General features: G+C 44.5%; 1 protein-coding gene across 1 annotated transcript in view; it reads left to right on the forward strand.

Moving 5' to 3' along the window:
• Positions 1-24,036, forward strand: part of LOC119376826 (exocyst complex component 5-like) — an 88,880-nt gene that overhangs the window by 15,060 nt on the left and 49,784 nt on the right. The window contains 3 exon segments of the mRNA XM_049411491.1: positions 99-283; positions 286-298; positions 2,742-2,806. Of these exon segments, the coding sequence (XP_049267448.1) occupies positions 99-283; positions 286-298; positions 2,742-2,806 (263 nt within the window).

Below are 24,036 nucleotides of genomic sequence, written 5' to 3' on the forward strand. Positions count from 1 at the left end.
TGTCGCATTTAATAGTACACGTGCCTTGAAGCTTACTGAAGCGGTTACAAAGTGACATTCCTGGGGTATCTGACGTAGCCACTTTGTTTTGAATGCAGTCCTCGTATGCCACGTACAAGGAGCTGGATTCGCAGATTGGCTATGTGGCAATGAAGGTGGTGCACTTGGGAGATCTCCTGGAAAGTGTGAACACACCCCGTTCACGTGCTGTCGAGGCACAGAAGCTGATGAAGCACTTTGCAGAGTTTCTTCGCCCAGAACATGGGTCGCACACGGGCATCTCCATGACCCAGCCAAGGTAATGGTTTATCTCTGGGTTTCTTAATGGCAAAGATGAGTGAACAAATTGTGGGCTAATTTAGCAGCCTTGGGAGGAGTTCTTGGGAGCATCGCGCCGCATCTGTAGGGGACGAAACCATGACCGTTAGCGACGCAGTCTGAGTGTCTGCGCATTTCTGAAAGGCGAAAACCAAGTCGGTGTTTGTCACGGCGGACGAAGCAATGAAGATGCAGTCACTGTTGATGCGATCAACAATACCAGTTAATCATCCTAGTAAAAATTAAGCTAGTTTGCCACCACCACTGAAGCCTTGATTGCCAACAACGTGATGGATGGCAACCACGCTTTTCCGAAGACTAGGTGACCAACGCGGTGTCACAGGCGCAGGGGTAATTTGTAAACACAAAATTTTTGTGATTTTGTACTGATAGCAACCGCAATGCAGACTGCAATATTACCAGTGGAGTATTTGTTGCATATTTGCTGGGTTGGCATTTAACAGCTTTCACTTTTTGCAGTGATTCATTCCTGATCTCACCCTATGAGAGTCATTTTCACACGAGAGCAGAGCTTGCCTGCAGTCAAAGTGGGGTTGATGTAATTTGAGCCGCTGCTGCTATGCATTGTCTACTCAAGTTTGCTAAGCATTCCAAGATAAAGCTTGCCGCACCATGCAACCTGGCTACGCATTTGTTGTTTTGGAACAGCTCCTTTGTGATTATGTTGCATATGATTATTTTCAATGACCTGTATGTGATTTGCAGCACAAAAGTAATGGTTTTGGCCGCTAGGCTGAGTTGGTCACATTTGATGCATTATAACTTGTTAGCAACTAAAATAATGCGACGTTTTTTTACGCAGAGTGGTGGCAGTGTTATAGGCTTCAGAGTGATCTTTAAAAAAAGAATTTTAGAATGGCGTTTTTGAGAAAAGTATTTTCAAACTTTGGCATCTTTGGTAAACCACATACGCTTTGGCACAATTTTGAAGTATAAGGGGGAGCGTGGCAACCATGAAAATTATTTAGAAGAAAGTGCAAATATTGATATGTACAGAGTGTTATCATCCTGAGTTTAACTTATCTGCCGCAATACCTGAAATACAGGTATTTTGTGCCATTTGCCATGTTCGTGATTTTTTTTACTCAGAAGTACTCTGACAGCAAAGGGAAATAAAACACAGTCAAATTCGACTATATCGAACTCGGGTAAGTTGAATTATTCCTTTTGTTAACTATCTTCAAACACAACAGTGCTTTAACATCAATGCATTGGAAAATTTACATCTACATCAAACAAAAATAGCCGGAACACTTGACATATAGAAGGTGGTGCAGTGCGAAACACCTCAAGAAGCTGGCTTTTCCTCATAGAAGTAGACTTTTTCGCTTACATCTGGGAGAGTGAGCGGTGTGACTAGGAGGGCGCCGCCTACCAAGACTATCAAGGCTACTACTATACTACCAAGACTGGAACCGCTAGCCTCTCCAAGTAGACTACCGCTTGCCATTTTGTGCTTTCTCCCAAGATTCCTCGTCTTTGGGCCCGTCGGTTCGTCGTGTGGGGTCGCTGTTCGCTTCTCTGTTCCCTTCGGTAACGCAATGACTCCGATAAAATGGAAGAACTTGGCTGTTCTCCGTTAGGCTGGCCATAATGAACACAGTCAAACGTACAGAAAAGAAGTCTGACATTGCAACTGCGTACATTCCAAGAAGCATGCTGACTATGATATTGAAAAAGAATACCAACATTAGGGCCAGGGCAGGCTAGAGGCTACCGGGAGCCGACCAGTACACACACCTGTGTATGAAGGCGTTTAGGTGCTGCTTACATCAATACTGCATTTTCTCAAACTCTCCCTGCCTATAACCCACACCCACAACTACAAACTGTGGAAACATGAAAACTAAATAAAAGCCCACCCTGTATTGCCACGAAGCCAAACTTTTCACTTAATTTTGTGCCAGAAATAAGGCTAGTTCTTTAAAAGTTTTATATAGAATCATACGATATGTCAAACTAGTTCCCCCTTTTATTTTATGCGAGTTCGATACATGCGAGTTTGACTGTACTGATAAAATTGCATTCCAATTGTTCCTTGATGGAAATAAATATTGTGGCCAAGAAGTGTACCGTTTTTTCGCTAGGTGGGCTCAAAGTTCAGGAATTGCAAAATAAGTGTAACAATGTTTTTTGCAGTCAAAATTTATATTTTCTTTTATTTAGGCGAACAATTTTTTTCCTCGGTAAAACGAACTTCAGTGTCATTGTTCAGGGTGTGATACTATACCTATAGAGTAAACTTTATCAAAATCAGAAATGTTGACCAGGACATCATGTTCGTTCTTATCTGCATGCACCCAAAGTCACTTGTGACATGAGGAATGCAGAACACATAGTTGTGCTTACATTTTTCATTGAAAACTTTTCTCTTCGTCTCTCTCTTTTTTTTCTTTTTGCAGCTTCACGAAGCAGCTGACATTATCCAGAAACTTCATCTTATAGCTCAAGAGTTGCCTTATGGAAAGTATGACCTCTTTTTATTGGTGTGCATTGTTACGTGTGAGTGCTATTCTGTGGAGGTAGCTGCAAGTTGGCATTACCACTTGCCTTTGTCAAGAGCAAAGTAAGATATTCTGGCATATCCCATGCCCTGTGGGAAACTGTGCTCTGCGAAGCAGTCAGCGAGCAGCTGCCTATTCTGCATTATTTGTCTTTGAGCCAAATGGCACAGTGTTGATCGACGTGTGTACAAATTGAGTAGTAGGATGCGGGACGCTGGCTCACAGGCAGATTGACTACCCTGTGAGGCCTAAGAGATAGTTAAAGGAGCACTGACACAAAACTTTTGCACCTTGTTTTTTTTTGTTGCAATAGATAGCTTATGATCCACTTATCACGGCTGCAAACATAGTTTGCGCGAGTGCACGACGGTTCTTTATTTAGAGACGTTTTTAGAGCGCCCAGTCGCAGTTTCGGTTTCAAAGAGCACCAAGCTAGGCAGCATCCTCCGGAGGACGGGAAAACACAGCTGGCAAAGTGAACACTCGAAATTGTGACGTAGGCGGCGCGCGAGCGTGGGTGCGGTGGGCGCCGAACTAGGTCAAGTGGCGCCAGCTATGGAGGATTAGAAGCAACTACAAATGCGTAATCTATGTCCTCCGAGCATTCGGAAGCGCCCATCTCGACTCGCTAAGCTTACAGCATCGATTATTTGACTATGGCTCTCAAAAACGGCAACGAATCGGGACGAATACATTGCTGTCAAAGCTTAAGGACATGAATCTAAAGCAAATGGAAGCATCACTTCGGAACTTACACGTTACAGAGCGCACGGCGGCCACTTGATAGATTCGAAGTGGAAGACAACCGCTTTTGGCAGTGCTGCCATGTTTTTCGGAGGCGCGAATGCCTCGCCGGCGAAGCTTGCCGTGCAAGTTGGACAGCTCTCTCGCGTGCGGCGACGGCCGACGTTCTGCGGCACCGCGCCGATGCGGCAGGCTTGCCGCTAGCGTGAGCGGGCCATAACATCTGCCCACGGGCACGACGAGCGAACAGCAGAAGAGAGCACAACCAGCACACGAAAAGCCGCAGGCACGGAGGAAGAAATACGGCAGGATGCACACACAAACGCAACGGCACAACCAGCCACCAGCCAACACAAACTCGTGACGTAGGTTTGTTTACACATCCGCCGCGTTGATGTCGGCGTCGCGAAGCGCTCGCATCTCGCTCAGTCGCACGGCATGCACTTTAAAATTGATTTTAAATATGTTCTAGGCTATATTGGCCCTTGATATTTCGTAGACGTTGTGTACGGCTCCACATACATCTATTTCTCATTATCTCACCTTCGGAATTTTGTGTCAGTGCTCCTTTAAACGTAATGTTTAAACTCACATTTGAGCGCATATGTCAGTTTTGAGGAGATTCACTCTATGTTGTGCTGACGGGCATATCATAATCACCAGCAGCATTTCTTGGTGCATTCTTGCAAGTTCAAGGAACGCTAGCGTATAAGTGGCAGAGTCACAGTAGTACGTGCATAATATTCATAGGAGCAGGTAGCCCAAACTGCATCCAACATTAGTCAGTGCTAGCCAAACTATCCAGCATTTGGCCAACATTAGCTAGTTACAGTTAAGTTTTCCAACACTAGGCTCTCTCACACAGCAGTAGCCAAGAGTTGCCAAACCATGGTTGGTTGTATGTAAGTAAATATATGTCATCGCAAGCATATCATGTCATTTATGGTATGTCATGGATATTGAGGTATGCCAGCTAAAGAATTGTCATTTCAGTCATACATTCTTGTCATGTCATTCATTGCAGCCCGTATCCACATTCTGGTGTACATATATGTACACCAGAACAAAAACAAAAAAATTGTACAAGAACAAAAAAATTAAATTTATTCGACATTTATTCTACTGAAATTTATTTGAAGAGTGGTTTCCCCAGTCGAAACGTCGAATAAATATAATTTTTTTGGTTTTGTACATGTGTGCTTGCACTTCATATTCCTCATTAATCACCGGATCCAAGGAATGTAAACTTCGGCATGTATTATATAAAAGTTGACGAGGAGTAGTTTAATCCTATGTCAATACATTAGCCACCATCTACAAAGACTCCACAGCTGCCTTACTTCGCCACAAGAAAGCAATAAAATTGCGATCAAAAAAGGAGTTAGATGAGAAGACATCTCCAATGTCGTTCACTGCGTGCTTGGAGGAATTACTTAAACAGCTAGACTGGGAGAAGCAGGAATCAAGGTTAACGGAGAATGGCTGACCAACCTACGATTTGCTGATGACGTACTGCCCTTCAGTAATGATAGCAATGGATTTCAAAAATGAGAGAGGGATTTAAAACGAGAAAGCATTAAAGTACGCCTAAAAATGAATATGATGAAAACAAAGGTCATGCTGAATAGCCTGGGCCTGTATTCTCAAACGGTTGCGAAATGCGATAGTATAGCGTTTGGTGACGTAGAATCTGATGCGTTCAATAACTGAAGGAACACTTGCCTGTGGTGTCATTGTTGCACTGGCCGTTGGCGTTACGAATGTCTCACAACATAGGAGTGAGCGTACTGTACGAGCGCAGAGCGACCAGGGTGCGGCGTTTTCGAGCGTATGCTGGCTTCTACGCAGTGGCCAGGCTTGGCTGTGGCTACTTGAAATATCAGGCGTGTTGAAAGTGCTTTCAACGTTCTTTTGTGCAATTGTTTAATGCACAGTATAATACAGTCGAACCCACTTATAACGATCCCATATATAACGATCTATCGGTTATAACGACCATATTTGGGTGCACTTACGATTTTCCTATGCTAACCATTGAAGCTGCGTCCACATATAGCGAACATTTTTCAAGGCCTCCTACTTTTACAATGAACACTTCAGACACGGTCGCGGTAAAAGTATGGCGCATACGAAGCGAAAAAAAGTTAAAACAGGCCTTCTAAAGCGTGAGAGGGGCGCGCGCTCGCGCGTGCCCCGCTCCAGTTTACTCGCTACTAAGATATTCCTGATCGGCGAGCACCGCACGCAGATTTCGGACGCTACGAGCGAGGTCGCTCACTCTCCAGCCTTTTTCTTCAGTGGCAGAATGGCAGTGATGAAAAAAAAAAAGATAGTAGGCAGCATGAAGCCTTGCGGTCAGCCTTCGCACGGCGACCTTTCCTCTCTGCAGCTACGACGCCTCCGATGAATCACAAACAATGCCTTGGAACGCAAGGAGGCTAAATGCAAGAATGATAACCGCGATAAAACTTTCCATCGCATAAAGGTTCACTGCATCCCTAAACTCGTCGTCGCCACAATGTGCCGCAGAGTCTTCGGTAACGGCAGAGACCGGCCGATCGGTGATTAAGATTCCGCGCGATTGCGGCGATACCTTCGCGGATAAGCATCAGAAAAGAGCGAAGGCGAGGTGGCGGCCGTCGATGAAACGTCCCATTATGACTTATAGCCGACAACCTTATCACAGTCATCTGTAGAAATCTGCTCGGCTGTGCGTGTGGCGTACGCCGTACGCTGCGGATTGACGGCGGTACGAGCGCGCCATGCTGCCGTTCGCAAGTTCGCGCCGCCGCGTCGTGCGAGACCGCTTTAAAGTGCGCATCGCTTGTAGAAACGAAAGTAGCTCGCTGTTGCGCGGCCACCGAAACGTCGATGCACTGACAGCGAGCGTATACTGCGTGTTGACTAGGTGACGGTTCAAGTGCGCCGCGCATCGTCGTGCAGGGCCGCGAGAGCATCGCGGAGACGTAGAGTGCGCGTTGCTTGCAAAATGCTGTGTTTCGCCGCGTTGAACGAAGAGGCTAGTCGCCGCACCCGTGCACGGTCCGGAGTGAAGCAAGCACGAAGAACGTACAAGCGCGCGCATACGGCATACAGCAAGCGGCCCGGCAGTGACTCCGCGAGCCGAGTAGGTGACGCGCTGCACGCAACTAGCCAGGATGATCGGCTCCACGTGGCAGTACCGCGCTTTGGTGAAACGGTCTCGGCTCATGCAAAGGCGGTTAATTCACTCGTGAGCACGCAGGGGCGTCGCTTCACGACGCGAAAAGGCTTAGCTTGTCACCGAAGGGTTGTTAGCACTTTAATAAAAGTGCAAAGAAAAAGAAAACGGCTTGGCTGCTAAGCGCACGTTTCTAAGGGCGAGTCCATATACAACGAACTACTGATATAGCGACCACTTTTCGCGATACTTTCGAGTTCGTTATAAACGGGTTCGACTGTATTTAAAGAATGCAACTTTGTGTGAAATGTATTTTTGTTGAGAGTTTAACGCGCCGTACTCGGAGAGCTGTAGTGTGGCGCTGCAACGATATCGCCCTAAACATCTCAAAATGTTGCTGGCGCGCGATAAACCAAGCGAGCAATGCACAGTTCATGTTCCTGGAACGTTCAAACCACGAAAAAACACGCACTGGCGAAGAACGAGTACTGAAACACCCCAGGTAATGCTCGCTGAAAGCTTCAGCGTAAAAAATGCTGCACACATCCACCGAGGATTGAATACTAGAAGCTACCGTCTATGTCACTGAAATGCTAGACTTCACCACCAACCGACGGTGATGAGGTGTGTTCGTTTATTCCAGGCACGTCAGGAGCGCCATAGAGCACCGTCTTGTCGACGGACATACTAGATGGCGCCCTTGCTTTTCCCGGTTTTTCGCAATAGCCAATCAGCGCACCAAAGGCGACTCTTTTGCGATCGTTTGAGAATACGGCCCCTGGCGAAAGAGTTCATGATTGGAAACCATAGAGTGGAGTGTATACAAGAATATGTATACCTAGGACAACTGCAAACAGGGGAGCCTAATCACGAAAAAGGAATTCACCGAAGAATAAGAATGGGCTGGAGCACAGTCGGCAGGCACTCCCAAATAATGTCAGAAATCTTGCATTGTTATTAAAGCGAAAAGTATACACTGCAATACTGCCAGTTCTAACAAAGCAACTAGAAAAAAGTTGAGGATCATGCACATGCAGTGGAATGCAAGATACAGTGAATCTCGGTATAACGAACTTCAGGGGACCGCGGAAAAATGTTCGTTATTCTGAAAGGTCGTTATAGTGAAAGCCCAAAAATTTACCATAACAATAGAATTCAGTAACGCAAACGTCCGACCTCTGCAACGGTACTGTCGAACTCGTTTCTCACAACAATGCACACGTGAACGTCAGACAAGGCACGTTTATTTGAAATATCGTTTTTTGACGGGTGCAGCACAAACTGCGTTACGAACGATTCTAGACCGTCCGCCGCATTTTTATGCGCCGCTTCGGTCGGTCCGTTCCGCTTTTTTCTATGAATATGCGGAGTTTCCTCAAGTAGTCCAACGCATCTGTGGCCGACACGGACTCGTCGCGATGTTCGGGTGCTACCGCGACATCGTCGTCCATGTCATCGCTGCAATCCTTTAAGGCCCAACTGCATGCACGCGAGTTTTGAGCGACGGCCGACGGGATTTGCTGTCGCAGAGGGCCATCCATCGCCGTCGTTGTCGCGTCGCAGGTTTCTGGAAAGCCAGAAAACATCGCTTGTCGGCCGGAAGTGAGCGTGACGATATCCGGCAACATGGCAGCACTCGACCCTCGCTTCGGTTGCAATTTGCTCGTGATGCTTCCAATCGGCGCGTACTTCAAGGAATGCAAGTTATAGGCTACCTTCTTTACAGCCCCATCTCACGCGGAGAGCGAGGCAGCGGCCGTACTTTGGCGTTAATTTTGATCGACGGTTTGTTTTGATGTTTCGGTGGTAGCTTGCTGCAATGTCAGCATCGTCGTCGTGCATGTCGTCGTGTGTGAGGTAGCCCTTCCAGGGGGAGGTTACTCCGTATACCTCCCATAGGACGCCTTAAGGGACTGTCTACCGTCCTTCATCGCTTTCTGTTTTGTACCGCGCATTCGAAAGCATACCGTCTGAAGTGTCCAACCTTGCAGTGGTTTCTCTGGAAAGTGAGTAGAAAATTTTAAAACAGAATTTTTCGATCTGCGTTCGGTCTTCTTCCATTGGTGTGAATACGCCCCACAACACTGTAGGGGCGCTGACGATTGTAGTGCCGGTAAGACTTAAAACCGAAAGCACATGTCATTTCTGTAGGATTTCTTTTTTTTCTCTGAACACTAATGCAATGAATGTAACAGTCGTTTTAAAGCGCACCATCGGTTAAATGAAGCCTTATTATACGATTACAGAACACTCGTTTTGCTATGATTGCAGTCTATGCGTTTATTTTAGCACTGCGGCGCAATCTTCCCATAGACGTTTTCTGTAACGGTCTTGCAGGCAAACGATGTAACGAAACTCCTGTACTGATGTAGCGATTATAAATGCGTGCCTTCACAGCGCAGCACGCGTCATACATCCTAACGACAGTGCAGCGTAACGGTACAACCAGCGTGGGGTGTTAAAGCAGACGAACTCGAAAGCGGCGGCGTCGGCAGCGCCGCCAAGCGTCTTTTTGGGCGCGTGAGATAAAACAAATACAGCAAAAATTACTTTTTGACGCAATCGAAAGCTGTTTCAAGAGCGGAAAATACACTCTCAAGTTCTACATGTTTGTTTTTAAGCAAAATAAGTCCACTTGCGTGGATAGTCTATCACCCTATAGATTGCGGGAACTGCGACCACTTTGCTGTTGGGTGACGCTAGCGGTCATTCTTTCACGGTTTTTCAACATCAGATTAAAATTATAATTCTTTTTTATGGTACGAAAGCGCGCTCGTTGCCGCCGATGTGACGAACGATCTTCTCATTTTCACCACAATCAAAAAATTTTTCCAAGCGGTAGACAGTCCCTTTAATTCATGACGTCAGCGCTGGCAGCGCCAAACGTCCCTTCAGTTCATATCCTGGCAGCTGGGATTCAGAGACTCGAATGGCAGAATGGCGGCGCACACGGTATGCGGTCATGGCAACACTCAACACTACACCAGCCGCGCCTCCTGTCCTAGCTCCCTCGTGCGCGCCGGGTTTTTTCTTTTCTTTTTTTTTGTTTGCGTGCGCGGGCTCCCTCTTCCTTTCTTTTATGACCCCTAGTCCGTGCTGCGCCGTGCAGCGCGCCGGGCGCTTTTTTTTTTTTTGCATCCGCTGCGCGTACTGCGCCGCGCGTTTGTTGCGCGTTTGAATGTGCGCAATTTGCAATCAGCATTCTGCATACACTGCAGTCGTGCAACATGTGCCAGAACGCAAAAGAATGACTTGCACTCGCAACACAAAATATCTTTGGTCTCGTTTTATTGTCCTCGTTTCCGAAAATCAACATTTTCATCAAATGTGGTGCGATACAGGCTCAGGTGATTAAAAGAAGTTATCAACAGGAGATTACCATACACGTGTTCATGATGACTAAACAACACGAAAGTTCTCGGCAAAGTTAAGAACTTAAAGAACAGCGGAATAAAAAAACAGAACATAACCTAGGGCACATATTCAAAAACACAATTTTATACTGACAAAATTGCAGAACAGCTTCTGATATATGCGCATGATATTGAACAAAATTATTATAAATAACAAAATTGAACATTCCTGGAATGCAAAAACAATGACAGCAGTTGAAATACCTAAGAATAGAACAATAATGTAAAGATCATTTTAAAGATGTCAAAATGAACTCCACATATAACACAACTAATATTGGCCGCACTTTATTGACTACATTTCCAAAACGTTGATTTTCATATAACTAGTGATGATAAACGCGGAGAAAGTGAATGGCTGATATCGGATGATTCATGGCATCTCTTCTTGAAGTGCTCCGATTCTGCAATTCTTCAGCTTTTCTCTGGGCGCACCGATCAGCTGTGTTGTGTTCCGAAATACACCCTGAAGAAAGGGCAAGTTTCAATCAGATAAAGAGCGCCGTCGACTCGTGCAAAAGTGAACTCGTTTGTTTGTCTCAGAGCAGCACAAGTTTTCATACATCTACCTAATGTTTTACAAACGTGGTTATAGGCGATGGCGAGTAATTAACCGAGACAAATGCAAAGCACACACTCAAGCACGCGGTTCTGTGAGAGTTGTAAACCTGTAACTATAGTTACGTCGCATGGGCTTCATGTCCGCTGCTTGTTTGTGTAACGATTTAAACGCAGCATCGTGCCCTTTTCAAATCAGTCATTTTTGAAAACATTACTGAAGCCTCACTGCAGAGAACATCGGTATGGACGTGAATTCAAATTGACACAATGAAAACTGCGACTCAAAGGGCACGCACTCTCACCTGTCGTTCTTTTGGGGGCCGGCACATATATTCCGGGACTTGTTCTGGAAGTATTCGAGCAACAAAGCACTATGCACGAACAGCGCGAGTCGTAAAACATCGCTTCGCACAAGCACACAGCGAGCGAGCACCATGAAACGGACGAGCGACGACGGCTAACACATGCCTTACCAACGCCAGACAGAAACTTCTAACGGATTTCAAAGTCGGCAGCGCCAGCAAGGCGGCAGAAAGCGCGCCTCCCACAGGAAAGGGAGTTGATCCCCCAGAGAGGGGGTTGAAGAGAGTTGGGAGGAAAGAGACGGAACGCAGATTTTAACTCTGATCCCAGTCAATGGATGGCGCCTCAATTTGCCATACTGGTCACGTGGGTTTCTTTCACTAGCCTGGCCCTTCTCCCTGTGAAGCAACGATGTGAGGCGCTGCGGCTTTTCTTAAACGTTTTATGACAGCAAGAGGAAATGTTGTCAAGATGCGCCTCGTGGACTAACCCCAACATAACGCAGTTTGCAAAGTGCGATGTAGCGTAGGCAGCGTACGCTTGCGGGCGCCCCATGGGATCACAGCAGATACTACTGTCGCGGTTAAACATAAGATTGCGAAAAAAGAAAGTCACGAAACGCTTTTATGGCATCCTTATCTCAAACAAGACAATAATAAATTTGGCATATTGTCATTCATCTACTCTGTAATTCTTTTTCGTAATTTGCCTGCGTGCACGCAATAGTTTTCAATCGAGCAACCGTGACACCTCGTCGCGAACATGTGGGTGCTCCCTCGCGATAGCGCGACGGAGCCTGTTTGTCGCAGTCGCCTTCGCTCGAAAGTTGTGTGCAATGCATGCGGTTGGGCCTTTACAAAACCTGATGCGCTGTCGCCTCCGCAACGGAGGAAAAAAAAAAAAAAGTTCTCCGCCCGCGTCTTTTGCCTCCCGCGCCATCTCAGGTTTTTGCGGGAGGGCATCCGCTCTTTGTGCTGCGTCGTCTGCTACACTGAAATCTAAGAATCCTCGCATTTCGGGATATAAGTTCGTAGTACTGAGGTGTTGTTAAGATTACACGGGAATTAAATAACGATCGTTTCTGAAATGCTCGTTATTCTGGAGTTCGTAGTAGTGAAATATTTTTACATTGAAACTATAAGCTCGGCACGGGATTTCTTAAAAGTTCGTTAATTTGAAATGTTCGTTAATGTGGTGTTCGTTGTAACGAGGTTTGACTGTAATGGGAATAACATTCTCTTTCCGTACCACGCCCATAAGGCATCAATAGCCCGCTATCGATAGTTTGAATTGCTGCTTTTGAGACATTTTGCACCGTTCACGGACACCTGATGCCCATTTGTTGTGACAGGGACTATAGTGTTCTTCTTTATGTCGTTCGTTTTTTCCCCATGTGGCCTTGGTTTTTGAATGTGCTCTGAAGTTGCGCGATCGTCTAAAGGGAAAGCAAAAATGGACGCCGATAGATGCAATGCGTGCGCTTCAAAAGATTGCAGATATCGGTGTTCTGGTGTGTTTGCAGCTGATTTTATTGATTTAACGAGCAGCAGCAAGTTTGAGGGTGCTGTTTTTTGGTTGGACTTGGCCATGAAGGCAATGGCGATGCAAACCAGCCCGAAACATTGGTCTGCTTCGTTTTCTGCTTCAGGCCATGAGATGAGAGGATGGAAACTGTAAGCAGTGCAAGTGCAACTAGAAAAATCAAGCAGAAAACAAGAGTTTACTGCATGACGTTACGCTATGCTTTACACCGAGGAACTGCTTTGCCGCTTGCACATGCCCAATTGTAGTAAGATTTTTGCAGGGAAAGACTTGTTCAGTGAAAAAGTTTGAATTTTTCAGAGATTGTGTCTATTAGATGGCAGTACATTTTGTATATCTCATAATTCATGTTATATTTTTTCTTAGATGGAAGCGTGTCTTTTCGCTTGCATAACATACATCTTGTTCATGAAACTTGTATGCGTGAAAAGTTCACTCATTCTGCTCTTCGTTGATGTATTACATAAAATATTAGGTGCAGTAGTTCCTTCAGCAACAGAGGTCTAGTGTAACCTACAAAAAACACCTATTTTCTCTGCGGTAGGGAAAGAGTTAAGAGATCGAGATTGGCAATATTGGTTGAGGAACAACAAGGGTTGCAGATATTCTAGTTGACATCAAGCAAAGAAATGGACCTGGGCTGGCGGCGTAATGCGTAGGCATACAACCGGCGGACAGTAAGAGCAACAGAAGGTTACCATGGAATGGGAAATGCAGTCGTGGTAGGCAGAGAGTTTGATGGAGTGAAGTAGTTAGCAGGGATAAAATGAAATCGACTCGCACGGGTAAACTGGAGAGTGTGGGAGGGCCTTCGTGCTGCACTGGACTCAAACAGGTGGAGGAGATGAAATGACACACACATGTATACATTTAAAAGTAAACATATTCGACAGCAGTCAGTTAAATTAAAAAGCTAAAGACAAAGCGTGGCTGGAGAGTCCTTTGATTCTTACATAAGATCTTCCCTTTCACCTGAATCGTCACGGGGTTTCTGGCCGACAACTGCCTTGCCACTGGAAAGGTTGGGACACCTGCGGGGGATGTGAGCGGGATAAGGGCCAGACTCGTACTGCCCCTTGCTGGACCAGATGGCACCGCTAACAAGAAGAGAGAGTGGCCAAGCAGAGACGAGAGAAATTCGAACAAGGAAGGACGAAAGGGTCTCTGCTCCAACCCAGTTGTAAATATATAAAATAAGCTTCTTGAGCAATTAGAAACATCACCGTCATCGAATTATGGAAATCGAACCTTTATATAACAATAGTGGAACCTCGATTATCCGTCCCCGGTTTTGCGACGACCCGCATTTTACGACAAATCGGTTTGGTCCCGGCGAAACCCCCATAGAAATAATGTTTTAATACCTTGGTTATACGACACAATTTTACGCCGATCCCGCATCTTACGACGACTTTTCGATTCTGTCTAGCACCACCTTCTTTTCGAATCGGATGGCAACAAAAATATTCCCGAGGGTGTAAAATAAGAACTTAAGTTCTCCTAGTTGTCGGTTAGAAAAGTAGAGAGTGAGACAGTATGCCTTCTTAGAATGTAAAATTTATTCTCAGGCAGTTCATGTGCTTCTGTGATCCAGTTTCCCTGGCTTAAGATAGCTTCAGGATACGCCTTGATCGCATGTATCCAGGGTCGTTACCTAGACAAGCGCTCTCTAGTACACACGGAGAAGCTCCAACTGGCTGTAAAGCTCATCTTTGAGATCCGGATATTTTTCACGTTTTCGGTCCGTGGAAACTTTTCCTGGTCGACATACCTGAGCTGATCTGCCTTTGTTTGCGGCACTCGCAGTCACAGGCCTTGAGCACGCAAAAGGATGCGACGCAGCTATTTTTACAGTGCAAAATAACTTTCACTTGACGTGGACATTCATAATAACAGCGGGACATCACCAGTTGCACTTCACAATTAAGGGAACAAATATGCGCGCAGCTCAGTCGCGCACGGAAGCATCCTACGCAAACATGCTACGCAAACCAATGCCTCCTCTAGAAAGATGCCTGCGACGTGAGCCGAAGAGCTGGTTCCCGGCCCTCTCCTGTTCTCTCTCTCTCCGCTCCCCCAAACAGTGGCAGCTGCGAGCGCTCGCTGCGGGGGCCCGCTTTAAACCTTGCAGCCTCTGAGATTAAGCACTGCCTACGGCCATCCCGGAGGCAATGCTTGCCGAAGCGGCCAAGCAGCCGTGTTGCCGGCTGCGATGGCGTCACTTCCGAATCCAGCGAAAGTAGTAGTGTCGGCTGTGAGCGCTCCTTGCGGAGAAAGCACTGAACTACGAGGAACCTCCGTCCCCATGGGAAAGCGTGCGACGTTGCAGGCATCTTTCTAGAGGAGGCGCTGCTCGTGCTCTGTCGCCATTATGTGATTGCGATGACAGTGTGTCTGACTCTTCTGACTGTAGGCTGTTGCCGACGCGGTTTCGGTTCATTTTCACGTGCAGGCACTTTTTAGACTCGATTGTTGGGAGAAAGATGCACGTTGGATTCGATATCTTAAAGTTAAGGATAACTATCGCTCACACCTCATTTAACTAAGTAATGCTGCCATTAGCTGCCATTTTCAAAATAATTTAATTTACCATCCTTGGAGGACCTCAGGGTTTGTCATGGGCTATTGAGGCGGTCTGTTCCCTTTTTGGGCAAAGCTGACTGCCACTGCCAATATTTTTAGTTTTTCGATTATACGATGCCCGGATTATACGACGGTTTTGTGTGGTCCCCTCAAAGTCGTATAATCGGGGTTCCATATATGTAATATATATAAGCTCGTTAATTTCTGCCTGTGTTAATTTGGCAAATCGGATAATTCCAACTTGTTCTGTGGCCCTAGAAAGTGTATGCATAATTTAATAGCATTAAACTCTCATTGATTCAGTCAATTTGGCTGCAAACCAGTAATTTGGACAATCCTTGGAGTGTGCAGAGTGTAAAGTGGCAAACAGAATGCGATGCAAAGGAGCAAAAGTGACATTCCTGGACAACCAAAACAAGGCAGCACAGTCACATCGCCATCGTCATCAATGTGAACCAGCATGGTAATGACAGGAAGGAACGCTTCACCTACTTGTTCTTGCCACAGAGTGTGACACCGTGTTGGCCACAGGCCTTGAATGAGTACGACAGCAAATTTTGGTTTGTGATCGTTTGCTTTAATTAGTAGGGGGGTGTTGAATATTCAAACTTTCGAATATTTTTCTAATAGTGTTCTCTATTCGATTCGATTTTCACCCGGAATTTACTGTTCGAAGTATTGAAACTTCCAGAAAATCAGTATGACGGTTTCTTTCGCTTAAAATTAAATCGCAGCACTTCTAAATGATGCACATTAAACCCAATTCTCTCGCATACTTCGACCTATCAAAAGGTTAACGGCCCTCACCACACCCTGACGCTATATTAAACAAGGTAGCTCAATCACTGCGCACAGACTAGAAAAGTGAAGTGGAAAAGTGCGAAGCGCAGCATGTACTTATACCGTACTTAATTGATGTAACGTACACCCAATTTCTTACAGTTCTAAACAAAAACACATCTGTGCGTAATGTTACAAGATCTTTTAAAACTATTTCGTACTGCTTTGTTGACGATCAGAAGAAACAAGGCAAGCACAATGCACCCTCAGAGAAAGTGAAATTTATTCTGCTGGCAGTTCCTTTCGTTCGCTGATCCTGGTTTGCTGGCTTTAAAGGAGTGGTAACACAAAAATTCGGACACAATTTGACTGTTACATCACACTAATGGGTGCATATAAGTGCCATCTGTACAATATCAGCCACAAATACAGCCTAAAAAGTATTCTAATTGAGTTTTCAAGTTCGTGAAAGTGCCGGATCAGAAATAGAAGCAAAAGACGATGTGGACATCGAGTGGATACCACGTACGTCACGAGTTCTGGCCGGGTTACCGGAGGTGTGTACGAGACGGACAGCGCTGGTGATGACACCTGATGATGCATAGCATAACCAGAGACCTACAATACAACACTGCAGCGACATACCCGCTTACTGACTCTGTGTGAAGCATTAGCAGTGAGATAATTAGCAACTCACAGTATTCTCATTGCTTTTTTGCGACAAGAACAGCATTGCTACGGAGAAAACGCAACAAAAATTATTGTAGTTGGACAAAATGCCATAACATGTCGCTACCAGCTCCGGTAACCAGGTATCCGCAAACGTTAGAAAGTCTGCAGACAAACTAAAGCTCTCCCCTGCCGGGATCATGTTGCGTAGCGGACATATAACTGCTACGGCGTTAAGACATGCGTACGTGGGATTGGTATGCCTTGAGAGCGCTGCGTTGCCCAATCTAAATACGAGTCAGTAAAGTCTACATCACGTCGCATGTGACACATAAACACTGTGCCAATGTTGTGATTTCACTGCTTCCTTCGTCATCCCAACCTGCTGCTTTACAAATGATCGAAGTGAAAATGTTTCAGCACATCTAGTGCTGCGGCTGCTCCAAGCCTCACGGGAAACGTTGCCTCAGTTGGACGACAACGACAAGAACAAAATTGCAGCCACCGGCGAGATTCGCGAAGTGAATCGAGCTTCTATGACCGATTTTTACACTCCTCCCAGCTCTTTTGTCCATCGCCGCACTAGATAAGCAATGTAGTTTGACGATTGAGGAAACGAGCACTCGCAACGCTGAACACAGCAGACGAAACAGCAGCGCTGACAACATGGCAGAAGCCGGGCAGTGACATCACTGGCTCTCGCGGTCACCTGATAGTATTTGTTTACCAGTAGGCCGACAACGTCATGAAGCCACCGAGTGCTCTTCGAAATCAAAACTGCCTCCAGTTGTAACATACGAGCATATAATTAAACATTCGTCTCGCACTGGGGCAAATGAGTTTAGTTGCCGCTATTAACGAGCCAGCAGCCACTGATTAAGAGGGAAAAATAGAGGTTCACAAATTTTCTGTCACCACTTCTTTAAGGTCACATCTGGGTATGCCTGGATCGTGTGTCGTTTCAAGGGCCGTTATTTTGAGAAGCTCTGTGTACACGGAGGTGCTTGAGAATACTTGCAAGCTTGTCATTGAGATCCGGATATTTTCTCATTTTCAGCCTGCAGAAAGTGTATCTGGTCAACATGCAGCTGAACATTTCCTTCCTTTATTTGCACCACTCATGAACGCAGGTCTTGGGCACGCAGAACAGACGCGACACAGCTGCCCTCAACGTGCAAAAAAACTTTTCGTTGATAGGAGCTTTCATAATGAAAGGGGTGTGTCACCATTTCCACTTGTATGGGAACAAATTTGAAGCAGACAAACCATAATCAAGCGCGAAATCAGCCTGTGTCGACTAACTTTAAAATGTGTTCTGTTACCATATTGCGATGGCGATGTCACTACATCTCTCACTGGTGGTCGGCTGGCGCTAATGCCATGAAGGTGGTTTCGGATTCATACTCAATGAACTCGTTTTGCAAAACATGCTTTCCAAATATGTCTTGGTGCCATGAAATGAGCCTGTGATATAAAATTCATCAGTATCACCTGGAAAGCGGCAAAGTATCGAGTGTTCGTGGCATTACCGCATGTTACATCACCCGTGTCATTGCGTGACAGCTGGCTGCATAGCTTCATTTTCACGCAGTGGACAGCGCACTGCCGCCATATCTATGGGTTACCGTGCAAAAGGATTTCTTTTTTTGCTTGGCCATGTTTCGCACTACATTTTAATGTGAAAACGCATACTTGTCCGGCGTCTGCAAAAGCCATGCCAAAAAAACACATGACCTCTCCTACTGGAACTGACAATGGCGCCGACAGCTGCAGTAGAAACCATGCAGCAGATGAACTTCTGACTTGGAGGGTCTTTGTTCGCCACATCAACTGGGCCTCCACAGAAGTTGAAGGAGGAGGAGAGGTTCAGGTGATTAGTGGGGTTTTGTGGTGGAAGGGCCATGGGTGGGTCTTTAATGTGGTGCTAGCCTGTTACTTTCATGTGTAATGTTGTCAACACCACTTTGGGGATACCAAATCATGTAAATGCCTCTGCATTGCCTCGTTCTTATAAGACTCCTAGGGAACACGGCACCCCTCCAGCGCTTCACCAACCTAGCCAAAAGAATCGCTTTCATGTTTCTATCTCGTATGAGAATATGCTTATTTATTCTCTGCTAGCTTTTTTTCTACTTCAGTACACAATTAACCATTGTGGTACAGGGAAGGTTTCTAGCCATCTTTGAGGTGTCTGGACTCTTCGTAAATATTGCCATTCTGGACACATTTATCCCAGCATTCCCATGCACACAACAGTGTAAAAGAACCAGTTTCTCCTCTAGCTTATTGTGAGAAACTATGGTTTTTTATAGGCATGTACAAATAGGTAATTTTAGGTTCAAAGCGAATTCGAAACGAATGGTGATTTGGTCAAATAATTTCAAATCAAATTCAAATAGTATAATATATAACATTTATTATAAAGAAAAATTAGCATATTTGTCATGACCCAACTAACCTGCACAATATTTTTTTAAACTGAAACAAGGCATGTGCAAATGTCATTCTTCTTGGTTCAAAGAAAGTAGAAGCAACTTTGAATAGTAGCAGGATTTGACTTTCGGTAGAATGCTAGTGATAACCCATAAAATATGTTACGTTTTAAAATTTACGGTACTTGGAGCATATAAGCCGGTTTAACGAGCTTTTAAACTTACACAAATGGTGAATCGATGTGAGGGTAATTTGTTCATTTAACCTTGAAGTGGGGCTTTGCCGCAGCGGGGATTTCCTCTAGATAGGTGTATTCACGGCATAGCATTCCTCCACTGCAGTGAAACCACCCTTACAGGGGGTCACATGCAGTTTATATAGTATGTGGCGTTTTCTTTTTTTCTAAAAGGGCCAAATGCAGAAACCGAAACTAGGCTAAATTTCACGGAAACATGAAGCACACCAAAGTATCTTTCACTTTTAGAACACTTGTAATCAAAATGGGGCAATTCCTGCTTGTAACATGAACTTAAAAAAAAAAACGGTTTCGAATAAAGAATTAGCCAAATCCTGCACCTGTCTGAACCAAACTGAGCCAGATACATCAAACCTGCAGTGCATCAACAATCGCTACCAAAACAACCAACGTGGCCGCATCCAATATCTTTCATTTGTGTCATAGTTGCTTTCCTATCGTGCTTTTGTTCCTTAATTAGTTTTTTCGGTGTTGAGTTGGTACTTACTGAAGGACATGATGCCGTAGGGCAAAATTCAAATACAAAGAGTAAGAGGCCGATTTTTTTACTTCTGATGATGAATGTTAGTGTTTCTTTTTGAGTTTAGCGCTACAGTATGATGTCCTTTCGCTCCAAGACGGTGAAATAGAAGACAACTAAAATGAAGATATGGGGCACCGATCTATTCCTTGAAGAAGAACAAGTGCTCTGAAATGGCATGGCATATAAGGAGCTAAGAGCTGAAGCATTTTCTGAAGGCCTTCTACAGAGGCCAAGAACCAGAAAACACTGCCGACAGTCCAAATGGTGTGCCTTTTGCCTGGAAGGACCACTCACTCTACAAGTCTAGTCATCACCATTATGCCCATGCAACAAAGGACGGCACTGACAGAAGCACGAGGATGGTGTTAGTTTTCTCACATAATATTCCTATATCGTTCATTCACTGCAATTTAGACTACTTTTATAAACTAATTCAAGCCCCAATGGAGTGTTCCAATCTATAACAGCCAAATCCAAATTTTACTCCTAAATATCGACGATAGTGGGCTATATAGATTTCAGCTGCATGTATATATCTGAGGTATTTTGGTGACATAAGCACAATGGAAAAAAATTGTTGGGCCAGGCCGACCATATTGTCAGTAGCAAAGAACTGCGTTTTTCTGTTTCAGTTAAAGTGCACTTGGCTCTTTTAGAAAACAAACACCACATATGTCAATTCGTTCATTCGAATACTTTGAAACTTAGAATAATTTAAATTTGAGTCGGAGCGAATTCGAATACTGTAATATTCGTTTGAATTCAAAGTGCTCGAATATTCGCACATGCCTAGTTTTTTTATCATGTTTTAGCATACGGTTTTACATGTCATTTCTAATATCAAGTTTATTTATTATTTATTTATTTATTTTGTTGCCCTCAATCGCTGAAGCTTTACAGAGGGGAGCGGGTTACAACATAAAAAATACAAAACAACCAAACAAAACGTGCTATTTTATACATGAACAAGACTAAAGCAAATAACATCTCTACTCAATGAAACGCAACAAAAGTGAAACGTAAAAATAAGAAAATCACAAAAAGCAAATAGTGAATGTGGTAAAATTATACAGTACCAGCAAGGAAATGTGAAAGTAAGAGAAATGACACACAGACAAAAAATGAAGAATCTGCTGGAAAACGCCGGCATCTTGACACGTGAAGACAGAAATTCGCAGGGAGGGGGAATAGATCGGATGACTAAGGAGAGCTATCGCGAAGTAGGTGAGCTGGTAAAGAATGACGAAAGAGGGAGTGATCAGAGATGGAAACGATGTCGCCTGGTAGCCGATTCCAGTCGTTCGATGTGACCGGTATGAAGGAGCAAGAAAATGTGTTTGTATAGCAGAAAGTACTTTTAACCTTGTGTTCGTGGTCATTCCGAGAGGAGTGATATGTGGGAGGCGTAATGAGCTCACTACACAGTGATGGATGATGGTAGGTCTTATGGAAAAGGCAAAGGCGGAAGTACTTGCGACGTAGTGATAAAGGTGGCAGTGACAAATGGGGCTTCATTGCTGTTACGCTTGATGTACGGTGATAATCCGATAGAATACAACGTGCAGCGTTATTTGAATTAGCTCAAGGTACCTAATTAAGTTTTCGTGGTGAGGGTTCCAGATTGCAGCAACGTACTCCAATTTCGAGCACACAAGGGTTTTATAAAGAAGCATCTTCAGGGAAAGTGGGGCGTTGCTAAAATTTCGACGTATGTATCCCAATGTACAGTTAACATTGTTCGTGATGACGTTAATATGGGCATTCCATGTTAGATTGAAAGAAATGGTAACGCCTAAGTACCGGTATGACGACATGTGGTCAAGATAAACATCACCCAGTTTGTATGTTGAGGAGTTGTTAAACTGGCGGGAGACCGTCATTAGCTTGCATTTGTTGGTATTTAATTTCATAAGCCATTTATCGCACCAATTCCTAATGTTATTAAGTCTGTCTGCAAGATGTTCTTATCATCACTGGTACGTATTTCTCTGTAAAGCACACAGTCGTCGGCATATAAATGAACGGATGAAGAGACGCAGTTAGGGAGGTCATTAATATATTAAAAACAGCAGTGGTCCCAAGACTGTGACCCCTGTGGTACACCGATGTTACGCTTATTTCCGGCGAGTCATGACCGTTAACAGTGACGTATGAAGATGGTTTGTTAGGAAGTAGTCGAGCCATGCCAGTACATTCGAGTCAAGGTTGAGAGAGGAGAGCTTATGCATTATTAAAGCGTGATTGACTTTTTCAAATGATTTTACAAAATCCAGGAAACTGCAATCAATTTGAGATTGTTTATCAAGAATGGTGTGCAAGTGATGAGTGAAAAAGAAGCAACTGGGTTTCACAGGAAAACGTACGCCTAAAACCGTGTTGGGCCGATGTAAAAAATGAATTCGATTCTAAAAATTTTGCAATATGTGAGTGCAGTACATGTTCCATTAGTTTACACGGAATGCTCATTAGTGAAATGGGCCGATAGTTAAGAGAGGAGTGTTTATTACCAGACTTGTGTATTAGCAAACCTTACCGACCTTCCAGTCCAGCGGCAAGGTTGCTTGGTCAAGTGACTGCTGCAAAATCTTGCACAAGAAGAGAGACGAATATGCGCTTGTTTGTTTGAGAAACTTTGAGTTGATATTGTCAGTCCCACATGATGAGGATGTTTTTAAGGTGTCAATTAACTTCGCAATTCCCACAGAATCAAAAGTGATAGGAAACATTGAGCAGTAGTCATGGCACAACAAATTGGCCGAAAAAATGTTAATTAACGCGGCACATTCAAATGCTGGTAGCGGTTCACCAGAGTCATCGTTGATTGATAAATCCACATTTTGGTTAAAATTGATAACGCTCCAAAATTGCCGGGGGTTTCTTGATAACAGTTCAGGCAACGTATGCATTTGGGAACGATTCTTAGCAGCACGTACAGCTTCCACGTATTCTGCCTCAGCATTTTGATACGCTACCAGCGATCTGTAGTATTTTGCAACTTGGCTGTGCGGAAAAGGCACTTTTTTCATTAGACAAAAGTTTGAGATGCATGATATACCACGGTCTTTTTGTGTTGTTCCGTATGCTCGAAGGGGCATGTGCGCATTGGTGAGATTAGTAACTAGGTTTTTGAAAAGATCCCAGTTCCCTTGTACATTCTCTCATCAAAAATTGCAACGAAAGGTGTCTAAGTACGCGTACATATTGGTTAATGGCGTCAAAATCTGTATTGCAGTAGCCCGGAGGTTTGTTTCTTCTTCAGTTCCACGTGAAAAAGACATGGTGATGTCGAAATGTAGCACCAAATGGTCGCTCAGACCAGGAAGATAGATAACTGGGGATATGAAGTCTGGATGTGTTGACAAAACTAGGTCTAATGTATTAGACGATTCACTAGTTACCCTTGTTGGTTTCGTTTCAACCTGGGTGAAGTTAAACAGTTACAAAAATCTAGGAACTGTTGGGATTGTGTTGAAAAGGGGTCGAGCAGAACAACACCAGTGTGCCAGGTGATGTTAGGAGAATTCATGTCACCAAAAAGAAAAATTGGTGACGAAGGATACCGAGTGACGACATAGCCGAGAACGTCATGCAATTCATCGACGAATGATGATGTATAGTTTGGAGGACGATAGCATATGCCTAATATAATCTTTGTGTCCTTACTTGAAATACCAACCCAGACTGTTTCCAGAGAGGGCACAATTTCTATTTGAAAAGAGGAAATTGTTTGAGATACGGTTATCAATATGCCACCACCCTGTCTACCTTCTCTATCACACCAATACACATCATATGTGACGTCAGGTCAGTCTGGAAAATTTCTGTATTTTCCACCGTTGAGTTGAGCCATGTCTTGGTTAATATTACTAATTTTGCCTCCATTGAGGAAATGATAGAATTAAGCGGAATCCTGTGTTTCATAATGCTCCTTTGTTGGAAAAAAGAACAGGGACTTTGAAAAGAGCAGTCACGTGCATTTCCTGCTCAGATAATTGTTACTGTGAGAACAACTGGAATGAGCAGAATTTGCATTATTTTTGCGGTTACGAGTACTAAAGGCGGGTCCATTGCGAATACCCGATGGCTTATCTTGGGTGGCACTGTCGTTTGCAATGGGAGTTGTAGTCTTATGAGTTTGCTTCTCTAGTATACCATCAGTTGCACGGTCATAAATGCAGCAAGTGTTACCTACATACAACTTATCATGCCGAACTGAGAAGGCTGGT

Source organism: Rhipicephalus sanguineus, unplaced genomic scaffold (genome assembly GCF_013339695.2).
Source record: "Rhipicephalus sanguineus isolate Rsan-2018 unplaced genomic scaffold, BIME_Rsan_1.4 Seq239, whole genome shotgun sequence".
Classification (NCBI taxonomy): domain Eukaryota; kingdom Metazoa; phylum Arthropoda; class Arachnida; order Ixodida; family Ixodidae; genus Rhipicephalus; species Rhipicephalus sanguineus.